This window comes from Arachis stenosperma, chromosome 5 (assembly GCF_014773155.1).
Source record: "Arachis stenosperma cultivar V10309 chromosome 5, arast.V10309.gnm1.PFL2, whole genome shotgun sequence".
NCBI classification, from domain to species: domain Eukaryota; kingdom Viridiplantae; phylum Streptophyta; class Magnoliopsida; order Fabales; family Fabaceae; genus Arachis; species Arachis stenosperma.
The window spans coordinates 7,046,295-7,067,447 of NC_080381.1; the positions used below are offsets into that span (position 1 = coordinate 7,046,295).

A 21,153-nucleotide genomic window follows, 5' to 3' on the forward strand; every position below is an offset into this window, starting at 1 on the left:
CTCGAGTGTCAAAATATTTTTGTAAGTCTACCGCCACTAATTTTCTGAGAGCCGACGTATATCTTTTTCACTCCAAATTAAAAAGAGCTCAACCCCTAAATAGAACAAATTATATCTATCGTCAGACTTACTACACAAGAATATTTAATATCCACCGTGGGACATGAGTTTAAATCTAACCCCATTATCATTTTCTCTTCTTGATTTTTTACCCTCTTTAGGTTATAATTAATGTCGAAAAAGCAAAGCAATCCACTTTTTCCTCCTATTGAAACCGAATTATTGGTTATGAATGATTCGCTGAGAGTAGAAGTTTGGCAGGTGACCGAGTTATTCGATGATGTTTTTAATGGTACTTTTAACTCAATATTACGTCGTTCTTTTTTCACATTTTTAAATGGTGCTATTTTATTTTAATTTTCATCTTTATCTGCAAGTTCTATCTCTATTTTTTAAAAACTGACCCGACTTTTTTACCAACAATTTTACAGTATCCAAAATCTATGTCCATGATTCCAACTAGCTTAGCACAATCAAATAAGGTTAACATAGAAGTCTCTTTGACTATATGATAAGGTTCAATAAGATAGCAATGAAGATTTTCAATTTCAATCCGGATGTCCACCTCCATGTCTTTAAGAGTGGTATTTGCTTTGGCAAATTTTAAGAGACTATTGATGTCGCCAAGTTGAAGATTTTAGTAGAATTTCGAGAAAAAGTAATTGGATTATAAAAATCGAAGAATTTAGACAAACTTAACAAATTGATAAACCAACTTAATTAAAAGAGGACGACTAGAATGACCTTTTTGAATAAGCAAAGTGATCGGTAAAGGGACTTATACCCTTTAAACACTATTACGCAAAGAACTGCCTGATACTTGGAACGCAACATCTCTAAAATTATACCATAGCTAAGTTGTAAGTCAGTATTCAAAGATGTATTATTTTTTTGCTCACATTTTTTTTCATACTGGATTTTGCTTAGAGGAACAAGACACTTCATCATGTACCTTCTATGTTAAGATAGTAAATCTCAATAAGTATAAATTATTTTTATATTCATCATTCTTTATTTTTAGTTATTATTTGTGCCTTTGGTTCGGTTACTATTTTTCCTACACTACATATATTACGACAAACCAATATTAAAGTTGGTATACAAAAATAAATCGACAGTTATAAGTCGGACTCAATACAAACAAGCCGATATTTATAAGTCGGTATCATTTTAAACAAATCGACAATTATAAGTCAGGATCATTTCTAGCAAACCGGTAATTATAAGTCGAAATCAATCCAAACAAGCCGACACCTATAAGTCAAAATCATTTGAAACAAATCGGCAATGATAAGTTAGAATCACACCAAATAAATCGGCATTTATAAGTCGGAATCACTCCAAACAAATCGGCATTTATAAGTCGAAATCAGTCAAAGCAATCCAACATCTATTAGTCAAGGTCAATTCGACAACCAATCAACTTTGAGCTCGTCCAAAAATACAGTGATATAAGCAACACATTTTTTAATAACAAGTTTGACCACTTTTATTTTCAAGATTATCAAGTTGATTTTAAGGGGTTAATCCTTAATCCTCGTATCTCCGAATTATAACACAAACTGCATCTCTTTCATATTCTATCAAGTTATAACTCGATTTTCATAAAATCTCAATACACTTCTTAAAAAAAAAAACAAGTCAAACTTGGACCTCACCATATTATTATTATTTATAATAACTCTTAATTTTTTTTATTTAATTTAGACTCTTCTCGCTAACATACTTATTATTTTTCAAGTACAACAAGTTGAGTTTGAGGAGTTACCACTTATTATTATAATGTTAATTTATAGGTCGAAAAATTATTTAAGTTTTATTTGTCTTATTGTAAAATATCACATATTAAACTTGGGGTCATGATCTATTACTAATACATTGACCTACACTACTTATAATTTGGAATTATATAAATAAAACATGTTAAATCAAAAGTATGCATTTTTCTCTTTTAGCAGACTTTTTAGCATAAGCTCAAATAACGTTTAGGAGTGATTATAAAAAAATCAGGTTAACATTCCCAACAGCTCTGCAATAATAGGTCAATTTAGTAACTAAAATATAACACGTTCAAAATCAAACATTTTATAAATAAGAAAAATCTAAAATAAAAAAGGTACATTATTCATTCTGAATACACATTATACTCATCTCATACTCTTTTATTTGAGCGTCAAATGTTTTTGTAGGTGTTCATCACCACTAGTTCTTTGAGAGTCAACGTATGTCTCTTCTACTTCAAATAAAAGATACGAATTATACTTTCACTAGACTTATTATACAGAAATAAATATTATTACTCCTACAATCTAAAAAAAATAATGTGTATAGGGATATTATAAAAAAAAGTAGTAATATAATTTTTCTAATGTTTAGGATATTGTTATTTAAAATTAACACGTAATATTTTTTGTGTAATAAATAAGAGTATTTAATAAGAAAAGGAAATAAATAATTTATCATGACCAAAGTAACTCAGAGAAAAAATATAAAATTAATCAACTATGTTAAGTATATATTAAAATTAGTTATTAAGATCAGTTACTAGTATAAAATATATATTAAAATATAAATAAATATAAAAATAAATTAAACTATATATAGTTATATACAAATACATTAATAATTAGTTTAGTAACTAATTTTAGTATATAAATAACATTTTTAAAAATTAATCGGATAAATATTCCACTTAACTACTTAAGTATTATTTATGTATTTATTTTTGTTAATAGTAATACCACAAGAGACGGTATACATTTTTGTGCATTTAAAAAGTGAGACATGGTGGGTGGAAGTCAACATTCCAACCAATTATGATGATTGATGCACACAATAATAGTTGAACAAATAATCTCCTACTCCATGTGAATAGTACAGTACTTTATCGTCGCTAACTGTCACATTGTTACTGGATAACCAACAGTAAATGAATGCACAGTAAAAGTGTCTTTCTATCTATGTGAATGCTCATGTGAATTGAGAAACACGACCAACGAACTAACACTGTTACTACGTTTGACTGCCGAATATAATGCTTGAATTGAAGGCAAAGAAAAAATGAAACAAACCTCTTTGTTCTAGGCCTGTCTGTGTCCGTGGTGGGTACCAAAAGGCATCCAGTGAGTGAGTCAGTTGCAGAGATTAAGAAACAACTTCTTTGGTTGCAAAATCAGTATCATATTTCATAAATCTCACACATCCCCAGATCCAAAACTGCCGAGAAACCGCCACCAACAGAACCGCATGTCGGAGACTTGTGCTCATTTCATAGCTCCAGGTCAGCTCACTCTTCTTCCTAATTAGTTGCTTTCTATCATTGATGCCTTTCTCAGTGATTGGATCTAAAATATGAGGTGCAATTGCAAATTTTGCAGTACAACTCTTCAATTCATAGTGATTGTAGATATTTAGGCATCGACTAGGGTAATGAAATAGTAGCATAGTGCTTTCAATTTTCCTGACATGTAGTTTAAATGTTGGTGTGTTGTACTTGGTTACTGTTATCAGGTTTCCATAGGTTGCATTTTGTTAATTGCAGCATAATCCCCAAGATTAAGAGGAAGAGAAAATGAGGACAAGGAGTAAATACAGGAAATCAACAAACCTGTGCTGTAATTCTTGGAGCAGGTGTTGTACGCCTGCTGTGTTATGGAGTTTGATAGGATGCCTTCTTTTGCTTCATTTGTATTCTTATATTCTTCATGAAGATAGAGATGGCAGATTGTCTCAATTGCATGTGACTCATCATCCCCAATTCCGGGAACTTCAACAATTGGAAGATGAAGATGTTCAGATTCCCCCACCAAGGGGAAAGAGGTCCCCTCGGGCGGCCAAGCGCAGACCTAAACGAAAAACCACATTGGTTGATGAATTCTTGGATGAAAATTCCCAACTTAGACATGTATTTTTTCCGGGTCATAAGATAGCTCTAGATCCAAATCAGGCTGCTGGGAATGATAGTAATTACTACTACCCTGGGAGAATTTGGTTGGATACTGATGGAAATCCTATCCAAGCCCATGGAGGGGGCATTCTTTATGATAAAGGATCAAGGACATATTATTGGTATGGTGAATATAAAGATGGGCCCACCTACCATGTTCACAAGGAAGGACCTGCTCGGGTAATTTAGTGAACTTCTGTTTTAATCAAAGTTAATGGTTGCCCTTGTGGTTCAATTGCTTTATGGTAGTTGAAGTGGCTAGCATTTTTCTACAAATTGCAATGTTAACTTGGTTTCCTGTTTAGTATTTTTTGGGAAAAAAGATAAATGACGAGATTTCCAAATAAGCAGAAAATGATTGCTGCTTCTTATACATGCATATATAACTTGTTAGATTATTGTCTGAAGGCTGTATTCTTCAAATCCATTCCAAGTAACTTTTGCATCTTAGGTTCTGGACATTCTCATACAGTATTATCAATAAATGAGTAGACATGGTACTTGTTTCAATGGTCTTATTTGGTACTTGATATGCTTATTTTGGCATAAGACTTCTGTTTTGTTGTTAATCTACGAAAAGTGGATGATGCCCTTTCAATTTTGTCAGCTGACAATATTAGCAAATGTAAGAGACCATTCCATTTTGGATGAATTGCAAATACTAACATATTAAGCATTTAGTTAAAAACAATGTCATCACAAGAGATAGAAGCCTAACAGACTCTATCCCTTTTAAGTATGGTGACAGAACTTAGATGGTCCCTTTTCCGAGATGTTGAAGCCTTCTGTCACAACTGAGATTGCATAGGTTCTAATGTTCTATGCCTAGTCTTTTTCACTGACTATTAGTTTGTAATACTGAACAAGAAGTTTTTACTTCCAATTGATATAAGGGCCTCTGCTATGATGATCATCCTAGAAAATTTCTTCACCTAAGTTGTCCAATGTCTGAGGTTTACATGGTCCTATATTTCACACACACACAAGACAAAAAGAGGCCAGACTTTTTGCCTTAAGCACGGTGTTATTACTTATTACCTTGTAGGGAAAAGTATGCTTTTTGTCTTTAAAATTTGGCAAAAATTTTAAAAGTACCTCTTTAAGTTTTATTGTTTCAACAAATTTAGAACCAATTCTACAACAATTACATAAAAACAACCTTCAATATAAGCAAATCAAACATAATTGTTATACATTATTGTTGAATTGATCTTAAATTTTTTGAACCTTTAATATATTTGATGCAAATCGAAAATTTTTTGGACAAAATTGGAACAAAATAAAACTTAAAAATATTTTGAAACTTTTGCCAAATTTCGAGGAAAAAAATATACTTTATCCTACCTTCTTTTAACCAGCAGTCAACGCTTTATTGGTAGCAGAAGTCAAGGAAAATATTTTGCATCTCTCAAAATCTGCCCTACTAATTGACAGACACGTCTTCTCAACTAGTTAGTTCTGAAGTGTTATAGTGCTGTGGCTGAGGAAAAACTTGTGCCTGAATTCAATTAGTTTGTTTGATTTTCTTATTATTAACATGAACTAAGGTGCGAACAATAGCCAATATGTTTTGAATATGCTCAAGTAGATATCAATATAAATCATATTCTTTGCATCAAGAGGAGTTTGCTTTCCCTTTTTTCTCCTTCTATTATGGACATGTAGTGAACTTTTCTTATATCACCATGCTCTGCCATCTATGGGTGTATTCAGAGGTAAAAACTATTTATCATGTGGTTATAGTATTAGTTTACTCACCTTCCAATTTTCAGAGGAGAGGTACTTGTCTTCAGTCAATGTTGCATATTTACTACTATTTGATTTGCATGACTCTAGCCCTTATCTCTATCTCTGTCAGGTGGACATCATTGGAGTTGGTTGTTATTCTTCAAAGGATTTATGGACCTGGAAACATGAAGGAATTGTATTGGCAGCAGAGGAAACAGATGAGACCCATGATCTGCACAAGTCTAACGTGCTTGAGAGGCCGAAAGTGATCTATAATGAGAAGACCGGAAAATATGTGATGTGGATGCATGTTGATGATGGCAACTACACCAAAGCAGCTGTTGGTGTAGCCATCAGCGATACACCTGATGGCCCTTTTGATTATCTTGGTAGCCAAAGGCCCCATGGATGTGAAAGCAGGGATATGACAGTATTCAAAGATGAAGATGGTGTGGCATATCTAATCTACTCCTCTGAAGACAATAGTGAACTGCACATTGGTCCCCTAACCGAAGATTATCTCAATGTGACACCTACCATGAGAAGGATTCTCGTGGGACAGCACCGAGAAGCACCAGCTCTATTCAAGCATCGGGGCACATACTACATGATCACATCAGGCTGCACAGGTTGGGCCCCTAACGAGGCACTGGCTCATGCAGCTGATTCAGTATTGGGGCCTTGGGAAACAATAGGAAATCCATGCATTGTGGGAAACAACATGTTTCGGCTTACAACATTCTTTGCTCAGAGCACTTTTGTGCTTCCTCTACCTGGGTTCCAAGGTTTATTTATATTCATGGCCGATCGATGGAACCCGGCTGACTTAAGGGATTCAAGATATGTGTGGCTGCCTTTGGTGGTAGCAGGACCTGTTGATCAGCCTCTGGAGTACACTTTTGAGTTCCCATTGTGGTCAAGAGTGTCTATTTACTGGCATAGAAAATGGAGACTGCCTCAGGGTTGGACCGGACTCAAGTTATTTATGTAGCTTTGTACATTTCCAGTCATATATAAAGTCTCAATACATATATATATATATATATATATATATATATATATATCTTACGGAGTTGCATGTCAAGCACTTGCCGAGAGAGGTGACACACCAATTCCAAGAATCGGACACAGATACTTCAACCTGCTTAACACAGTCTTAGTTTAGGGTATGTTGAGTTTAATCTGAGGGAGCATATTTGTATATTGAGAAAGATTATCCACTTGATTGGTATTTCTATTTACTAATAACCCGTCATTGTTGATCGATTGTGCCATGGCATTGTGTAATACTTTGTGCAAACTATTCTTTTATTCTGTAGTATACTTTATGCTGACTATTTCTTGTCCAATCTTTTGTTACAATTTAAGCCATTTGCAAATTGGAATTTCTTTAACTGGAGTTGCTAAATTGGTTTAACATAAGTGTGTTATGAATATTAGGGTAAGAAAAGAGAAAAAGAAGAGATTAGAGATAAAGCTTTAATCAATTGAGGGGTGTGAAGTAGAGTTATCCATATATTTTTATTTAATGGGTTATTGTATGCACAAAGTGAAATTCAAAATTCTGACACTTATTTAAATTGACTACCGAGCCACATCCGGGTTCGAATCTTGGTGTATGCACCAAGTTGAAAAGAAATCCTTTATTGTTGTGTGGATGAGTGTGTAGTGTGGATGTGGTGTAGTGATACCTAAGATTGAGGGTTGTCCAATCCATCCGACCATTAGACCAATTCAAATTAATTACATTTCAGACATTACTATTTACTAGCTAGCTAAAAGTAATATTGAGCCCATTTTCTTAGCCCACATAATGTGGGCTCTTCAATTGCACTTACAGCCACCAAGATAGGCCCAATGCAAGACCCCGAGACATCACAAAACCATTTGTCAATAGCAACTAGCAAGCTTGATCCTTATTTTATTTCTTGATGATTCAATCATGTTAGAATTAGCAAACTATAATATTTTAATTAAATAAAATTGGAAAGAGGAATTTCTTTTCTAAAACGTATTATTAAACAATACAAGAGGGAGATAGAGGCAAAGATGCTGAAGTATAGAATTGGTTGGAAATGAATGAAATTATACATTGGAGTTAGCTTTGTTTGTTGTCCCTGGTCCCATAAAAATATAAAGGCATAAGCTGGTCGTTGTCACTGATATAGAAAAGGATACTAAAGCTTAAACCAGCAGAAGAAGGTATGGGCCAGCATCAAACTCCCTTTTAAAAACACCAAAAGAAAGCAACTATAAATGTTTAAAAATCAGGAGGTGGAAAAGTTGTAAAAGAGTGCAAGAGTGGATGTGTTAACGTGGAGGGGGCAAGTCTCATCAGAACTTCAAGATATGCAACCCTAAAAAGATGAACCCACTATTCATATTATTTCCTTTTCATTGTTTATGTACTTACAATTTATTAGCTTTCATGGGAAAAAGGAGCCTCTTATATGAGCCCCCCCTCTCCCCTTATCTTTACCCCTCCATCAAAGACCTCAGGGTCTTGTGGGGCCCTAATCAAGCTAAAGCTAAAACGTGTGTCATATAAAAAAGCACGCATTTCTTCATATATTCCTTTTTATTTTATTATTTTAACAAGTATTTAAATTGACATTTATTTGAAAGGATACAAATATGACTATTCTGTTTCTATACAACAATGAATATAAAATGAGGATACATCATGGGAGGAAATTATATATAAAAAAGAAAGAGAGATGAAATAGAAGAAGACCATTTCAAAGACAGCGTGCTGGCCACTAAAATAAAACCCCTTAACCCGCTAATGACTTTACACCTTTTAATGAGATTCCACAAGCATTAACCCAACTTGGTGGCCGTCCTAAGATTCTATTGCCCATAAACTAGATAAAGACCTTCTTTTATGCACTTCTTTAGTTTCTTTTTTTTTTTATACATCCTTTTATGGATGACCAGATGAACATTTACTTAGTCATTAAATCCCATGATGATCTTTATTATTTATTAAACTATATAAATGAATGAATATGCTTAAAGGTGATATCATCTCCATACGCCAAAAATACCAAACCCTATTTCTTTTTGGAACCATTTGTGTTGGGCATATAAAAGATTATTTGATAGGGTAAGGCTAACTACTATTAATGATCTTATATAATTTTAATATTAGATACAAGATTATCGATCAGATCATTGTCCATCTTAATTATGTCTAGCTTGATGGTTACTTTATAATGATAAAAACAAAACAATTATGCAAATGAAGCTCGCCTCCGGTCAAATCTGATTGGATAATATATTTTCCAACGATCAACTACCACCCTACATGAACTTAGTCAATATGCTTGAGCTTCATTTTAAATTGTTGAATTGTGACGTCTAATAATTATTTTGGCATGCGAAAACTAAGTTACTGTTTTTACAGTAACGTTAGAAAAATAAAAAAAGTTAAAATTTATTTTATTTAATATTTATTAATTATTATAATAATTAATAAATAATAAATAAGATAAGTTCCGACTGTTTTTAGTTAATTTTTTTGTTATCAAAGATTTCTATGTTTTTAATTATGACAAAACAAATGATTTTTTTAAATAAATAAAAAATATTTTATTTACCAAAGTATATAATTTGTAGCATTTTTATCAAAATTCATCATATCTCTTATCTGGTTTACAACGTAAACGAAATAAGAATACATGTATCTCATTTACACTATAAACAAGATAAGACTCAACAAGATAGATATATATATATATATTTCATTTATAGTGTAAACTAGATACGTGTATTCTTATTTCGTTTAGATTGTAAACGATATACAGTGAATATATATGACGTTTACAATGTAAACGAGATATGTTCCGACAAATTTTCAATAGCTATAAAAGGATGTGCAATCCTTTATGTTCTCTACAAATATTTTACTTCTTCTCTTTCGTTTTTCTTCCGAAAAATAAGCCAAAATATCTAGTAGTAGTGGATATATGGTTGTAAGTGTATATCCCAATTGCATATGAGAAACAGTGATACTGGCGTGATATTTGAGTGAAAGAATTCCATTCTGTTGCGTATCCGACAAGTTCTTCGTCAGAGCTGAAAAGTCTGATATTGGGTAGCATTGGTAGTAGCGGGAGAAAAGAGATCGGAATGGTGGGATATCGATTGCTAGTACCGATAGAAAATAGAGCTTTTTGGTTTTGTCTGTTTTGAATTTATGGCGATGAGCATGTGCGCCTCATGTTTGACATCTATAGGAGAATTATGGCAGAACAAGTGATGGAGCTCTCTGTAGAAGTATGTGATGTCGGAGGCGATGGATTTGGCCAGTCGGATTTTGTGCAGGACGACCCTCATCTCGCACCACCACCGCTACACGTTGCTAGTCCAATGGAAGACATAAACGTTGATGGTGAGGACTCCGACGAGGAGTATGTTGCGGATAGCAACGACAGTGGTTCTTCCGAAGATGATGAAGAGGAGGAATTTGTACCAGAGACGCCGGTCGAACCATCAGTTCAGTATCTTATGCCCATCCCACACCCAATTCCAGCCTTATCAGTTGTACTCAGACATTATGAGGTATTGAATCTGGACACGATGCATAAGAAAACTCCATTTTCTAATACGAGTGAAGACGATTACAACTTAGAGACGGTGGTATGGAGTTTCAGTTGTCCACAGGTTTAGAAGCAGAGATGCAATAATGCAGGGTGTGAAGAATTATAACATTCGCAGAAGTGTTGAGTACCGAGTTGTTGAGTCAAATTGATTAAAGTACTATGTGCACTATCGGCGATATGCAGCAGCCTACCCTTGGAGTCTCCATGTTGTCCTCTGACAGAATCTCAAATATTGGTGAGTTGAAGTTTAACCGTGGTGTATTTTCTCATTTTTGCTATTATTATATTTGGATTAAATGCCAACTATGTATGTGTTATTTCGATAGGGAGGTGCGTAGGGTTGAAAGAGTGCACACATGTTTAACACCCACCATGTCCCAAGACCATCTGCAATGTCATCCTGTTGTTGATACAATACAACCCATTTGTTAGCATCCATGTTCTACAAGGTGCAGTTAGGAAAAGCTATCACTTCAAACTCTCGTACAAAAATGTCTGGATTGCGAAGCAAAAAGCTATTGCACATATATATGGTGATTGGGAGGAATCATACAATAAGGTGTTGAGGTTATTGCAAGCACTGCAGAGTTGTTGTCCCAGAACGATACGTGAGTTCAGAGCTGTATCGTACTATGATGATCACCTTATGGTGCGTAACTGTAGCATATTTGATAAAGTATTTTGTGCCTTCCTTGCTTGTGTGAAGTCTTTCAAGCATTGCAAGCCGTTCCTCTCTGTCGATGGTACGCATTTTTTTAGTAAATATGATGGTGTTTTGCTAATTGCAGTGGCACAATACGGTAACAGCAATATCCTTCCTATAGCCTTTGCAATTGTTGAGTTTGAGACCACGAAGTCCATATCTTTCTTCCTTACCAATCTGAGACGATATGTGATCCCACAAGATGACTTGTTAATTATTTCTGATAGATCTTAGACTATCAAGGCTGCACTGAGAGCCAGTGATAGTGGCTAAGAGCCGATGATAGTGGTTGACAGCCTCTTAGAACGTGTTTATTATGTCAGATACATGACTGCGGACTTCATGTCTCATTTAAAATCTGTCGAGGAAAAGCAATATCTCATAAATGCTACTTATAGTCCAAGCTAGGTTGGGTACGAGTAGTACATGGATGCCCTGAGAGATTTGTCGCGAGAAATGACAGACTGGGCTGGTAGGCTCAACAAAAAAATCTGACTACAACACCACGATGGCAATCACCAATTTAGACACATGACAACGAACTTCTTCAAATGCATGAATGCAGTTCTTAAGGGTACACGTTATTTATCGATTTCAGCCGTTATGCGATGCACTTATGAGAGGTTGCAGCATTTGTTTGTTAGAAAGAAAAGGGAGACACATGCACAACTTAATTAATTAATAACTAAAATTAATAAACATATAGTTAATAAATTGATTTAAATAAAAATATTGACTTAAATAATTAATGCTAAATTAATAAACATTTAGTTAATAAATTAACAAAAATAAAGATATTTACTTAAATAATTAATAACTTAATCACCTAATATTTACCTATCAACTTACTTTAAATAAAAATAAAATGAATAACATTTACTTAAAAACTTAATTTAACTAATACCTAAAATTATTTCATATCAACCCTTCATAACAATATATTCATCTACCAAATGTGTGTTGTATACTAATTTTATAAAATTACCCTAAGTATGGCTACACATATATGTTCTAACATATACAGAAAAAAAGCACTAACCTCAAAGTTGGCTGCCCCCGCAATGTGTCATGTCGCGTTCAGTCGGTTAATGTTCGGATCATGTGCATCTACGCGTGTCATATTCATTGAGTAAGTCGATAATATAGTTAGAAGAGGGTAGAAATTAGAGGAAAGTTGAAGAAATGAATGAAAATCTATCCAAAAGGCATTGTAAACGAATTGTATATATAGGTCGCGTTTAGTCTTATCTCGTTTACGAAATAAAATTATACATATCTCCTTTACACTGTAAACGAGATAAAGCCGTTACATACTACGTGTACAAACATGATAATAAGGCCACATCGTATTGTGTCTTATCTCCTTTACAGTGTAAACGAGATATGTGCAATTTTATTTTGTCTACATTATAAACGAGATAAGAAATATAATGAATTTTGGTAAAAATGTTATAAATAGTATAATTTAGTAAATAAATAAAATTTTATTTTATTTATTTAAAAAAATTCTAAAACAAAAACTAAATAAATAATATAAACTAAAAACAATAAACCGACAACAGTTGGGAGGTCATTATTATTTTAATTAATTATTGGTCTCAAGTTTAACAAAGAGGATTAGAGAAGAGAATCAAGGAAAGGACCAAGACTTTAGAATAAATTAAAAAGATGATGATGTTTGAGAAATTGTTTTATGACAATATTTGAAATAAATAATAAAGTTAGGAATTATTTTTGGTGAGTATTTATAAAAGAAGGACAACTGAACAGTATAGGACTTCAAATTTAACTGAAAATACAAAAAGACTAAAACCTAAACTGTAACTAAACTGCAATTAACAAGATATATTGGATGAAAGGAACAAACTGATTCGGATATTTTTAAAAAGTTCAATCAAATGATATTATGGAACTTTTCTGGAGCTCGAAAACATTTTTAATAGATCATATGCTCCTTATGAAATTGTGAGTGAGTGCTGTATCAGTTAAATGAGGATACGCATACCTGCGAGAACGAGATGAACATATAACTTTGAAGAATTGATTCATACACATATATGCAGAGACCATAAACTTTCCTTCATAATAGTTTAACTAAAGAAAACAAAAAATAATCACAAAAAGTTAATAATGAAAATCAATTTGCTTCATTCTTTTTTTTTTTTTAATACAAGCAAACTCCCCCCGTTGATCCCACCAGCGTACCCCAGCTTTTTGCTAACTAATCCTATTGCATGTCTTACTTACCAAACTCAAAAAGAAAAGAAAATAAAATCCATCACTGAAAGAACGCTCTAACCTCCCAATCCAACCCAATGGAACCGAACCGAACCGAACCAGAAAGCTGAAGCCACGTGCCAAAAGAAGAGAGTGATGATCGATCAGCACTACGTGAAGCTGGGCCTCCATGCACTGGCCCACACCACCGCCTGCTCCTTCCACCACAGCATCATTCCGCCGTGATCCGAGCACTGTACCATTGACCACCCTTCCTTGTACCTCCTCAGCAGCGCCCTAACGTCATCGCATACTTCCTCGCTAAACGACGCCGTATTGAACCCCGATCCATGCATCCTCTGCGACCATCTCGCCGCCGTCTCCCTCCTCTCCGACGATTCCTCCGCCGAGCACGCCACCAAGTCCACCATCGCCCTCCCCGCCGCCCTCTCCAGCATCAGCCTCTCGTTACTTGTCCTCGGAAAACTCTCCTCCAGCGCCTCAAAGTAAACCCTAAACCACCTCAAGCATTCTTGGAACCCTTTCACGAATTCGAATCCTTCCAAACCAACGTCCAAATCGGCTTCTTCCTCCACCACCGTCACGATCCTGGGCTGAAGCCTTCTCAGCGACGATATCACCGCGTCGCGGCGGTTCCCAACCGCGGCGATCGAGTGCAACGAGTTGACGCAGTTAACGGCCAGCGCCTCGTCGTCCCTGATGTCCAATTCCCCGAAATCGAACTGGGAGAGATCGCCGGAATGGTGAACGACGTTGAACTTGAACGGAACTCCCATGAGCCTGGCAAACTTCTCCATCCTGGCACCTATCTCCTTCATGACCCTCTGCGCCGCCGGGACAGATCCGCCGTGAGCAGTTGTTACGACGACGGTTGTGAGCCTGAGGTGCGGGGTGTCGTCGGAGCGAGTGGCCAAGGCCTCAAATAGCGTTGGCCATTGAGTGCAATAGGTGTTGCTGATATCAACTATGTGCAACTTTGTTTCACCTTCCAAAGCCTCCAAGATTGCGCCATTGGCTGCCACGTGTCCAAAGGTCGTCCACGGAGACACCTCTTGGAACTTGAGCACCGTCTTTCTGGTTGATTCGAAGGAGCAGGTCTTATCGGAGGCGGAGGTTAATGTTCGGAAGGTTCGATCACCGGCATGCGTCATGCGGCTGAAGAGCGCTTGAAGGAAGTAGGCGGCGAGCTTCTGTTCGGTGTCGCCGTAAGGGGAGCTGAGCTCGTTGAGCATCCACATGAGGTGCTGGAGACGGGCGGTGTTCTTGTCGGCAAGAGCACGCGCGGCGTCGAGAAGGATGTCGGTGGCCCACTTGGTGTTTGATGAGAATTGGAGGTTGAAGTCGAAGGAGTGGGAGAAGTCGTTGGGCGTAAGGATGGTGGCGGGAGGAGTGGAAGTGTGGGGATGGGATTGAGAGTGATAGGGATAGTAGTGGTGCTTGGAAGAAGACGAGGAGAGGTCTTCTTCATCCATGAAAAAGTTGAAGCATTCTTCGTCTTGTTGCTGTTGTTGGTAGTGGTGATAGTTGTGTCGGGAGGATCTAGAGCTGCTGGAAGTAGTGGTAGTGGTGGTGGAGTTGAGAGACTGATCTAACTCAACTTGTTGCTGTTGTTGGTATTCTTCAAAACTCACTACTCTAAACAATGTATCCATTTAACAATAAGTAGGAGACCCACCCCACATCAATATATTTTTGAGCGCTTTCTGTTTGGTTTGTTGCGTCTCACTGCGCAACCTACTAACTAACACTCTCTGCACTACTCATACAACTACTTGTTTGGATTTGGATTTGTATTCGGATTCTAGCTACTTATTTACCCCCTTTGCTCTTCTATCTCTTTATTTCAGGTGGGGGAAAAAGGGGTCATACATAGAACCTACTTGTAGTAGAATTCAAGGGTGAAACAAAATATAATGGACTCGTTTAAACTTTAAATTCTTCTCTTTTTTGCGCAATCGATGCGCGGGGGGCGGAAACGGAAGTGGGGTTGCTTTGCTTTTCTTTTCTTTTCTAAAATATCATATATTTATACTCATATCCATAATTTTTCTAAATAAAAATAAAATATATACAAAAATAGACCCATAATATTTTTCTCTTTTTATTCGGACCAAGACACTGGATTCTCTTTTCAAAAGCAAAATACTAATATGTATGCCCATCGAAAGAAGGGATTGACTCAGAAATATGAGACGTCAAGGGGAGACTTTGTAAGCAGGTGTTATATATTGCTTTGTGGGACATTATAACTAATTAACTTATTATATCCATAAAATAACCTGATTAAGTTGATCAGGTATTCAATACTTAAAATCTATAAAATTTTCAACTGATTCATGAAGATAGTTAAAATGGTTTTTATCTAAATATCCCAAATTATTTAATAATTCTCAATTAATAATTTTATATAAAAATAACTAGATATGAATTTTTACCTAACATTTAAGTTATATTCAAAGTTTTAATTGCAATCATGTTATAATTTTAAAGGAATATTATATGCAATATATATATAAAGAAAAGTATAGGATACCAACATATTATCTGCCAATTTATTGCCAATAATAATTAGTTATTATATTTTAAACACATATATAAAGAGACACATCCAAAAATATATTTATAAAGATACTTCTATTAAAACACAGCTATAAAAAAGACATTTTTATTAAACACATCTACAAAGACACTTCCATTAAACACAATTATAAATAAGAGTTGGCAGATGTTAGCAGAAATGATGTTGATAACGTAGCGGGATTGTATATATAATTGTGTGTGCGCGCTTTTTTTTATATCTTTTTACTTTTGATATTAAAAATAATTAATAAAAAATAGTTTTATATTATGGATGATTTACAAGAACACTATATAGAAAATTAATATAAAATCATTTATTTGTAATTTAACTCCAGTGGGGAGGCTCGTGGCCCAGCTGATGCTTAGAATAGAATTCTGACTGACAAAAGATAAGAAATAAGAAAGTGTGACTGTGAGCAAAGGTAGCAAGAGAAGAGGGAGCTTTTACTTTTATCTTCCTTTTTATTTCTTTATTATTGATATTTAAATATATTTTTTATCTACTCACTTGATACTTATCATTTTACTATCACAAGATTAAAAGTCACATTTTAAATAAACAATCACATTACATAAATATATAAAACACTTGATTAATTATACTATTATAAAAAATTTTAATTATTCTACTATAACATATTTAATTATTCTGTTATATTAGAGTGAATGAGAATATGTTTAAAATGTTGTGCATTATATTAGTACTCTTAAATGAAACACACATCTTATTTTATAATAATAAAAATTTGATTAATATTTATTATAAAGACACAAATTAAAATTATTAATTAAAATTTTAAAAAAATATAAATATAAAATTTTTAATATATTAATTGTGTATTTATTAAAATAAAATATTTAAGAATTTCTATCGATGGTAATCTTGATATGTGTTGTTAGAACACGTAATAGTACTAATAATAATAATAATTAGACAAATAATTACTTATACTTCACAAACTTCTTAATTTAAAAATAAAAAAAGTAAATGAATAAAAATTAAGTGAAACTTACAATTAATCTTTTGCCATAAATTAAAGTATATATATCTTTAAATATGTATAAATATTGTTTTTTTATAAAAAAAATGAAGTCAGAATAAATATAAGAAAAAAATGATCATGCATATTTAAATTTTTTTTATTTAAATTAAATAAATATATAATTTACGAAAATACATAAAGTATAAAGTAATTACTTAAATACTTCACGTACCACATCTCAGATATTAAACGAAGAATCTAAAAATAAGCATATCTCGAATATTCAAATTCTGATTTCAGGTGCAATGATGATTGACGTATTTTAGGTGTATTCGAAATACGTATAATGTTAATAAATAGGTAACTCGAAATGTATTCAAATGCTGATTAGACTCTCAGTATCCAAGATATTAATATTCCAATGCGGGTCACAACATCCAAAATATAGTCAAAATCATAATTAAGGCCACAACAATCGAATGGTGAGTCTGCCGGTGATAAAAGTCACCCACTGTGATGGTAGGACATCCGTATTTAGTGTGGAGGAGGTGGAGCCGATGAAAGGATGGTGCCAAAGTTTATATCGCGTTTGACTTCATGCGCGTATATACGACTGTGGATTATTTCAGTCTTTGCATTATCCTTGTCGTCATGTACTTGTAGTATGTGCAGCTGCAAGCATCGAGTGGAAGAACCTGGTCGACCCCGTATATAAGATGGCTTCAATTATCAAGATTTATGAGATGGAGTTTTCGCCGATTCCGGACGAGAAGATATGGCCTACATAGTATGGTGCACGACTGAAGCCTAACCCCTCCATGCATCGAAAGGCAACAGGAAAGCCAATATCTACTCGATTGCAGAATGAGATGGATGCTGTAGAACGTACAGAGAAAAGATGTAGTCTTTGTCGAAGAGAGGGGCACACTAGACAAAGATGTCCCAATATTTTAAAGTTGGATCCATGATAAGTTATTATTTATAGTTTAGGTTTAGGTATGCTTGGTTTAAATTAGTGCAAATTGACTCTGGTGAATGTATGTTTTACATATTATTAAATATGGTTTATCATTATATATCAAATCTTTTTACAATTACTTGCAATGATCAAAATCCATTAGCAACGGTAACCATTTCAAAGGAACAAGTGTAGCTGACTTGTCCATGAAAAGAAAGTCTCTGATAAGCATCATCAAGTAGCACCTAGCATATTTATGGAGTGTTTCCAGATCTGCCCCAGTTGAAATGTGCGAAACCATGTTCTTCAGCCAGGTCATTCTCAAATCAAAAATCTGCTTCCCTAGCACCAAGTAAATCCTCAACCCACTCCAACATGGGGTGTCTATGGTATTTCTAAAAGTCTCTGATACAACCCTCAATTGGCTTACCCTCAGTGTGCAGACCAAGATGTTAGGCATGCAACATCTTGAAGCGTAATGCTAACCTTACCCCATGAAAGGTGGAAGCTGTGGGTCTCAAGCCTCCACCACTCGACAAATGCAGAGATCAAGAAATTGTCAAATATGAAATCCCTCAACTCTATTGCATGTCCAAATCCCGCCTCCCTGATATAAGACAATATGATATCCAGCAGGAGGAGACCCAAGATCACACGGTCTGACAACAGTAACCAAAGCCCTTGCAGTAGTCGCAACATTTACTTTTGCAAATTAATCTCTTTTAAACCATTAATTATATTTAATAATTATTAAGTATTGTAAATCTAATAGATAAATATCCTTTAAAAAATATTATATTCCATACAACATTGATATTCATTACTAATATTCATAGTATTAAATAATTATAAGAAAAATAAAGTAAGATTTAAAAAATAAATTATTCATGTTGCACTATTTTAAATTAACTGATAATATTTTAGATGACTTCAATCCAACGATAATTTTTAATAAAAAAATTTGATGTAACAAATATTTTATTTGAATAATATATTTATTTAATTTAACTAATATATTAATTTACGTTTAACTATTATATTTATTTAACTTAAGTTAAAATTATTTATATAAAATATTAAAACATACTATACCTACCTAAGTTAATAGAACTTCTAACTAACAAAATCAAAATACCTAACACATTAACTAAATTAATAAAGCCTAAATACCTAAACTAATTGTTTACCAAAAACGAAAATGGAAGAAAAAAAACTAACCTCAAAATCTAAAACTCCAACTATGTACCAAGTCACATTCAATCGGCTAATGTCTTTGTCGTGAACATATTGTCAGGGTCATATGTACTTCAGAAACTCGAATTTAAGGTGTTATAAAGTTACAAAATTTTTAAAAATCATTCAAATGCATGAAAATCTCAGTTATTGTGGCCTTGTATATGCCTCCGGCCATATCTCAAGTTTTGTGACCCACATTACGCTTTTGAGCATATTTTGGATTAGCGTTTGAACGCATCTCAAATGCTCAATATCCGTTTCTTCACGTTATACGTATCTTGGGTGCACTCAAGATATGCCAACCGTGATTACATTATAAATTGGGGTCTGAATACCCAAAATATGTTATTTTTTTTATTTTTTTCTTAGTACTTAAAATGTATTATGTTGTATATTTAGATAATTATTCTATATTTTATGTATTTTCGTAAATTTTATATTTATTTAATTTAAATAAAAAAATTCACATATTTGATATGGTTATAGAAATAAAAATTGCAAGAATTTGATGAGTGGGAGCAGGCGTGCGAAAGTGCCAATTGGGATGAGAGAGAGAAAAGCTGCCGGCGTGAATGATCCTCATCAAACCCACTTATCATCTCTCATCACCACGTTCCTTGCCTCCTAATCCCTCTCCAAACACTGCCAAAATTCCCACCAACTTTATTTCTGCCCCCTTTTCTTTCTATACTATTTACATTTACATTTACATAATCCCATACCACATCATTGTGTCACTCTTATAATAATGTTGTACTCTAATACCAAAATGCACTCCTTCTCCAAGTTCTAGGGCATGCCTTCTTACTTTATCTGCACTACTACTACTACTACTCTTCTAAGAGTATTTCTATTTCATTCATTCTTTTATAACCACGCACTAATCCACCCTACCTACCTTACCTACATACCCCACTTCCTTCCTTCAAATTTTATTTCATGACCAAACCAACCCAACTATTCCTCTCATCCTCTACTTTACTCTTTGCTTTGTTTTCAGCCTCCCTATCAATAAGTCTATTCCCCCCTTAACACTTGTTACTTGTTACATTATAATAAAAGTTACTTCATCCTTTGTGGCCCAGACTAGCCTCATCACAAATTGACATCGCATTTCTTTTTTTAAGAAAAGAAAAAAACATCACGTCTCTGCTCTTATTGTATGACCTATATATTGTTCCTTGAGGGGGGTTTCGGTGTGTCGACGTCTGATTTTTCTTTGGTTAGACATTATTGTTATTAATATTATTAGACAGCGCCTTCGGTATAAACAACTTATCTTATTTTATTATTATGTTGTGCCAATTGGTTATTAAGTAATTAATTAAGTTGAGGTGTGATCTTTTCTGGAAACTTGCAATGCGCCTTCTTTGGTTTTTCTTCATCAATCATTAGGGAAAATCCATGTTTGAACCCTTTGTTCCCCTGATTTTAAGTGGGCCTTCAAGTTCTTCTAGGCAATTGTTTTTGTCTTGAGAATTGCTACGCTTCTTATTATTAGATTGAATATAAATTTCTTTATGATTAAAGTTCATGTCCCATTCAATAATAACAGAACAATATAATAATAATAATAATAACAATAATAATGACTATACTCAAATAACATACTATTCTTTTTCCCTTATATACCCTCGGCCATTAATCTCGGACAGGATCAGACAGGTTATTGCACATACTGAATTCCATGGTCATACATATATAAATGGGAAAAAGGGTGCTTTCAGAAGCTTTTGCTTTTTTCCCTTTTCTTTTCTTGCCCCCTTACTAGTGAGTAGTGAGGGTGGGGTTGAGTGGGAACGGGTCCATTGTTTTGCTTTCCTACTCAACCAATTAAGCTAACAGTGTGCGAGGAGGACCTCCCTCCCAATTAAACCACAATCAATAGAACTATATTAATTAGATTAAATTATTTCATGAAATTAACCACAAACATTGCTACTAGTTAAACACCCTTATCTTTAATTCCCAGTCAACGGATAAAAAAAAAAACAGACGAGACACACTTACCGCTTAACTTGGCCACTTTTTCTTCTTTTTTTTTTTCCTTTGTTGAGCGGAACCAATACATATCCCATTTCTTTATATTGAAAGCTATCTAACATTTAAAGGATATC

The 21,153-nt window shown here is 34.1% G+C and overlaps 2 protein-coding genes across 3 annotated transcripts; one reads left to right on the top strand and one right to left on the bottom strand.

The window, feature by feature from the left end:
* Positions 1-2,924: 2,924 nt before the first annotated feature.
* LOC130982783 (uncharacterized) lies at positions 2,925-7,085 on the top strand. Of its 2 annotated transcripts, none has more exons than XM_057906866.1 (3): positions 2,925-3,340; positions 3,602-4,186; positions 5,865-7,085. In XM_057906866.1, the coding sequence occupies exons 2-3, from the start codon at positions 3,632-3,634 to the stop codon at positions 6,723-6,725; spliced, it is 1,416 nt and encodes a 471-aa protein (XP_057762849.1). In that variant the 5' UTR covers positions 2,925-3,340; positions 3,602-3,631; the 3' UTR covers positions 6,726-7,085. The 2 variants fall into 2 exon arrangements, with proteins under 2 accessions (XP_057762849.1, XP_057762848.1); XM_057906865.1 differs by having other exon boundaries at positions 2,926-3,340; positions 3,571-4,186; positions 5,865-7,084.
* A 5,825-nt stretch (positions 7,086-12,910) lies between these two features.
* LOC130983215 (protein SHORT-ROOT-like) lies at positions 12,911-15,290 on the bottom strand. The gene has a single exon (XM_057907408.1). The coding sequence runs from the start codon at positions 14,929-14,931 to the stop codon at positions 13,429-13,431; it is 1,503 nt and encodes a 500-aa protein (XP_057763391.1). The 5' UTR covers positions 14,932-15,290; the 3' UTR covers positions 12,911-13,428.
* Positions 15,291-21,153: the final 5,863 nt, after the last annotated feature.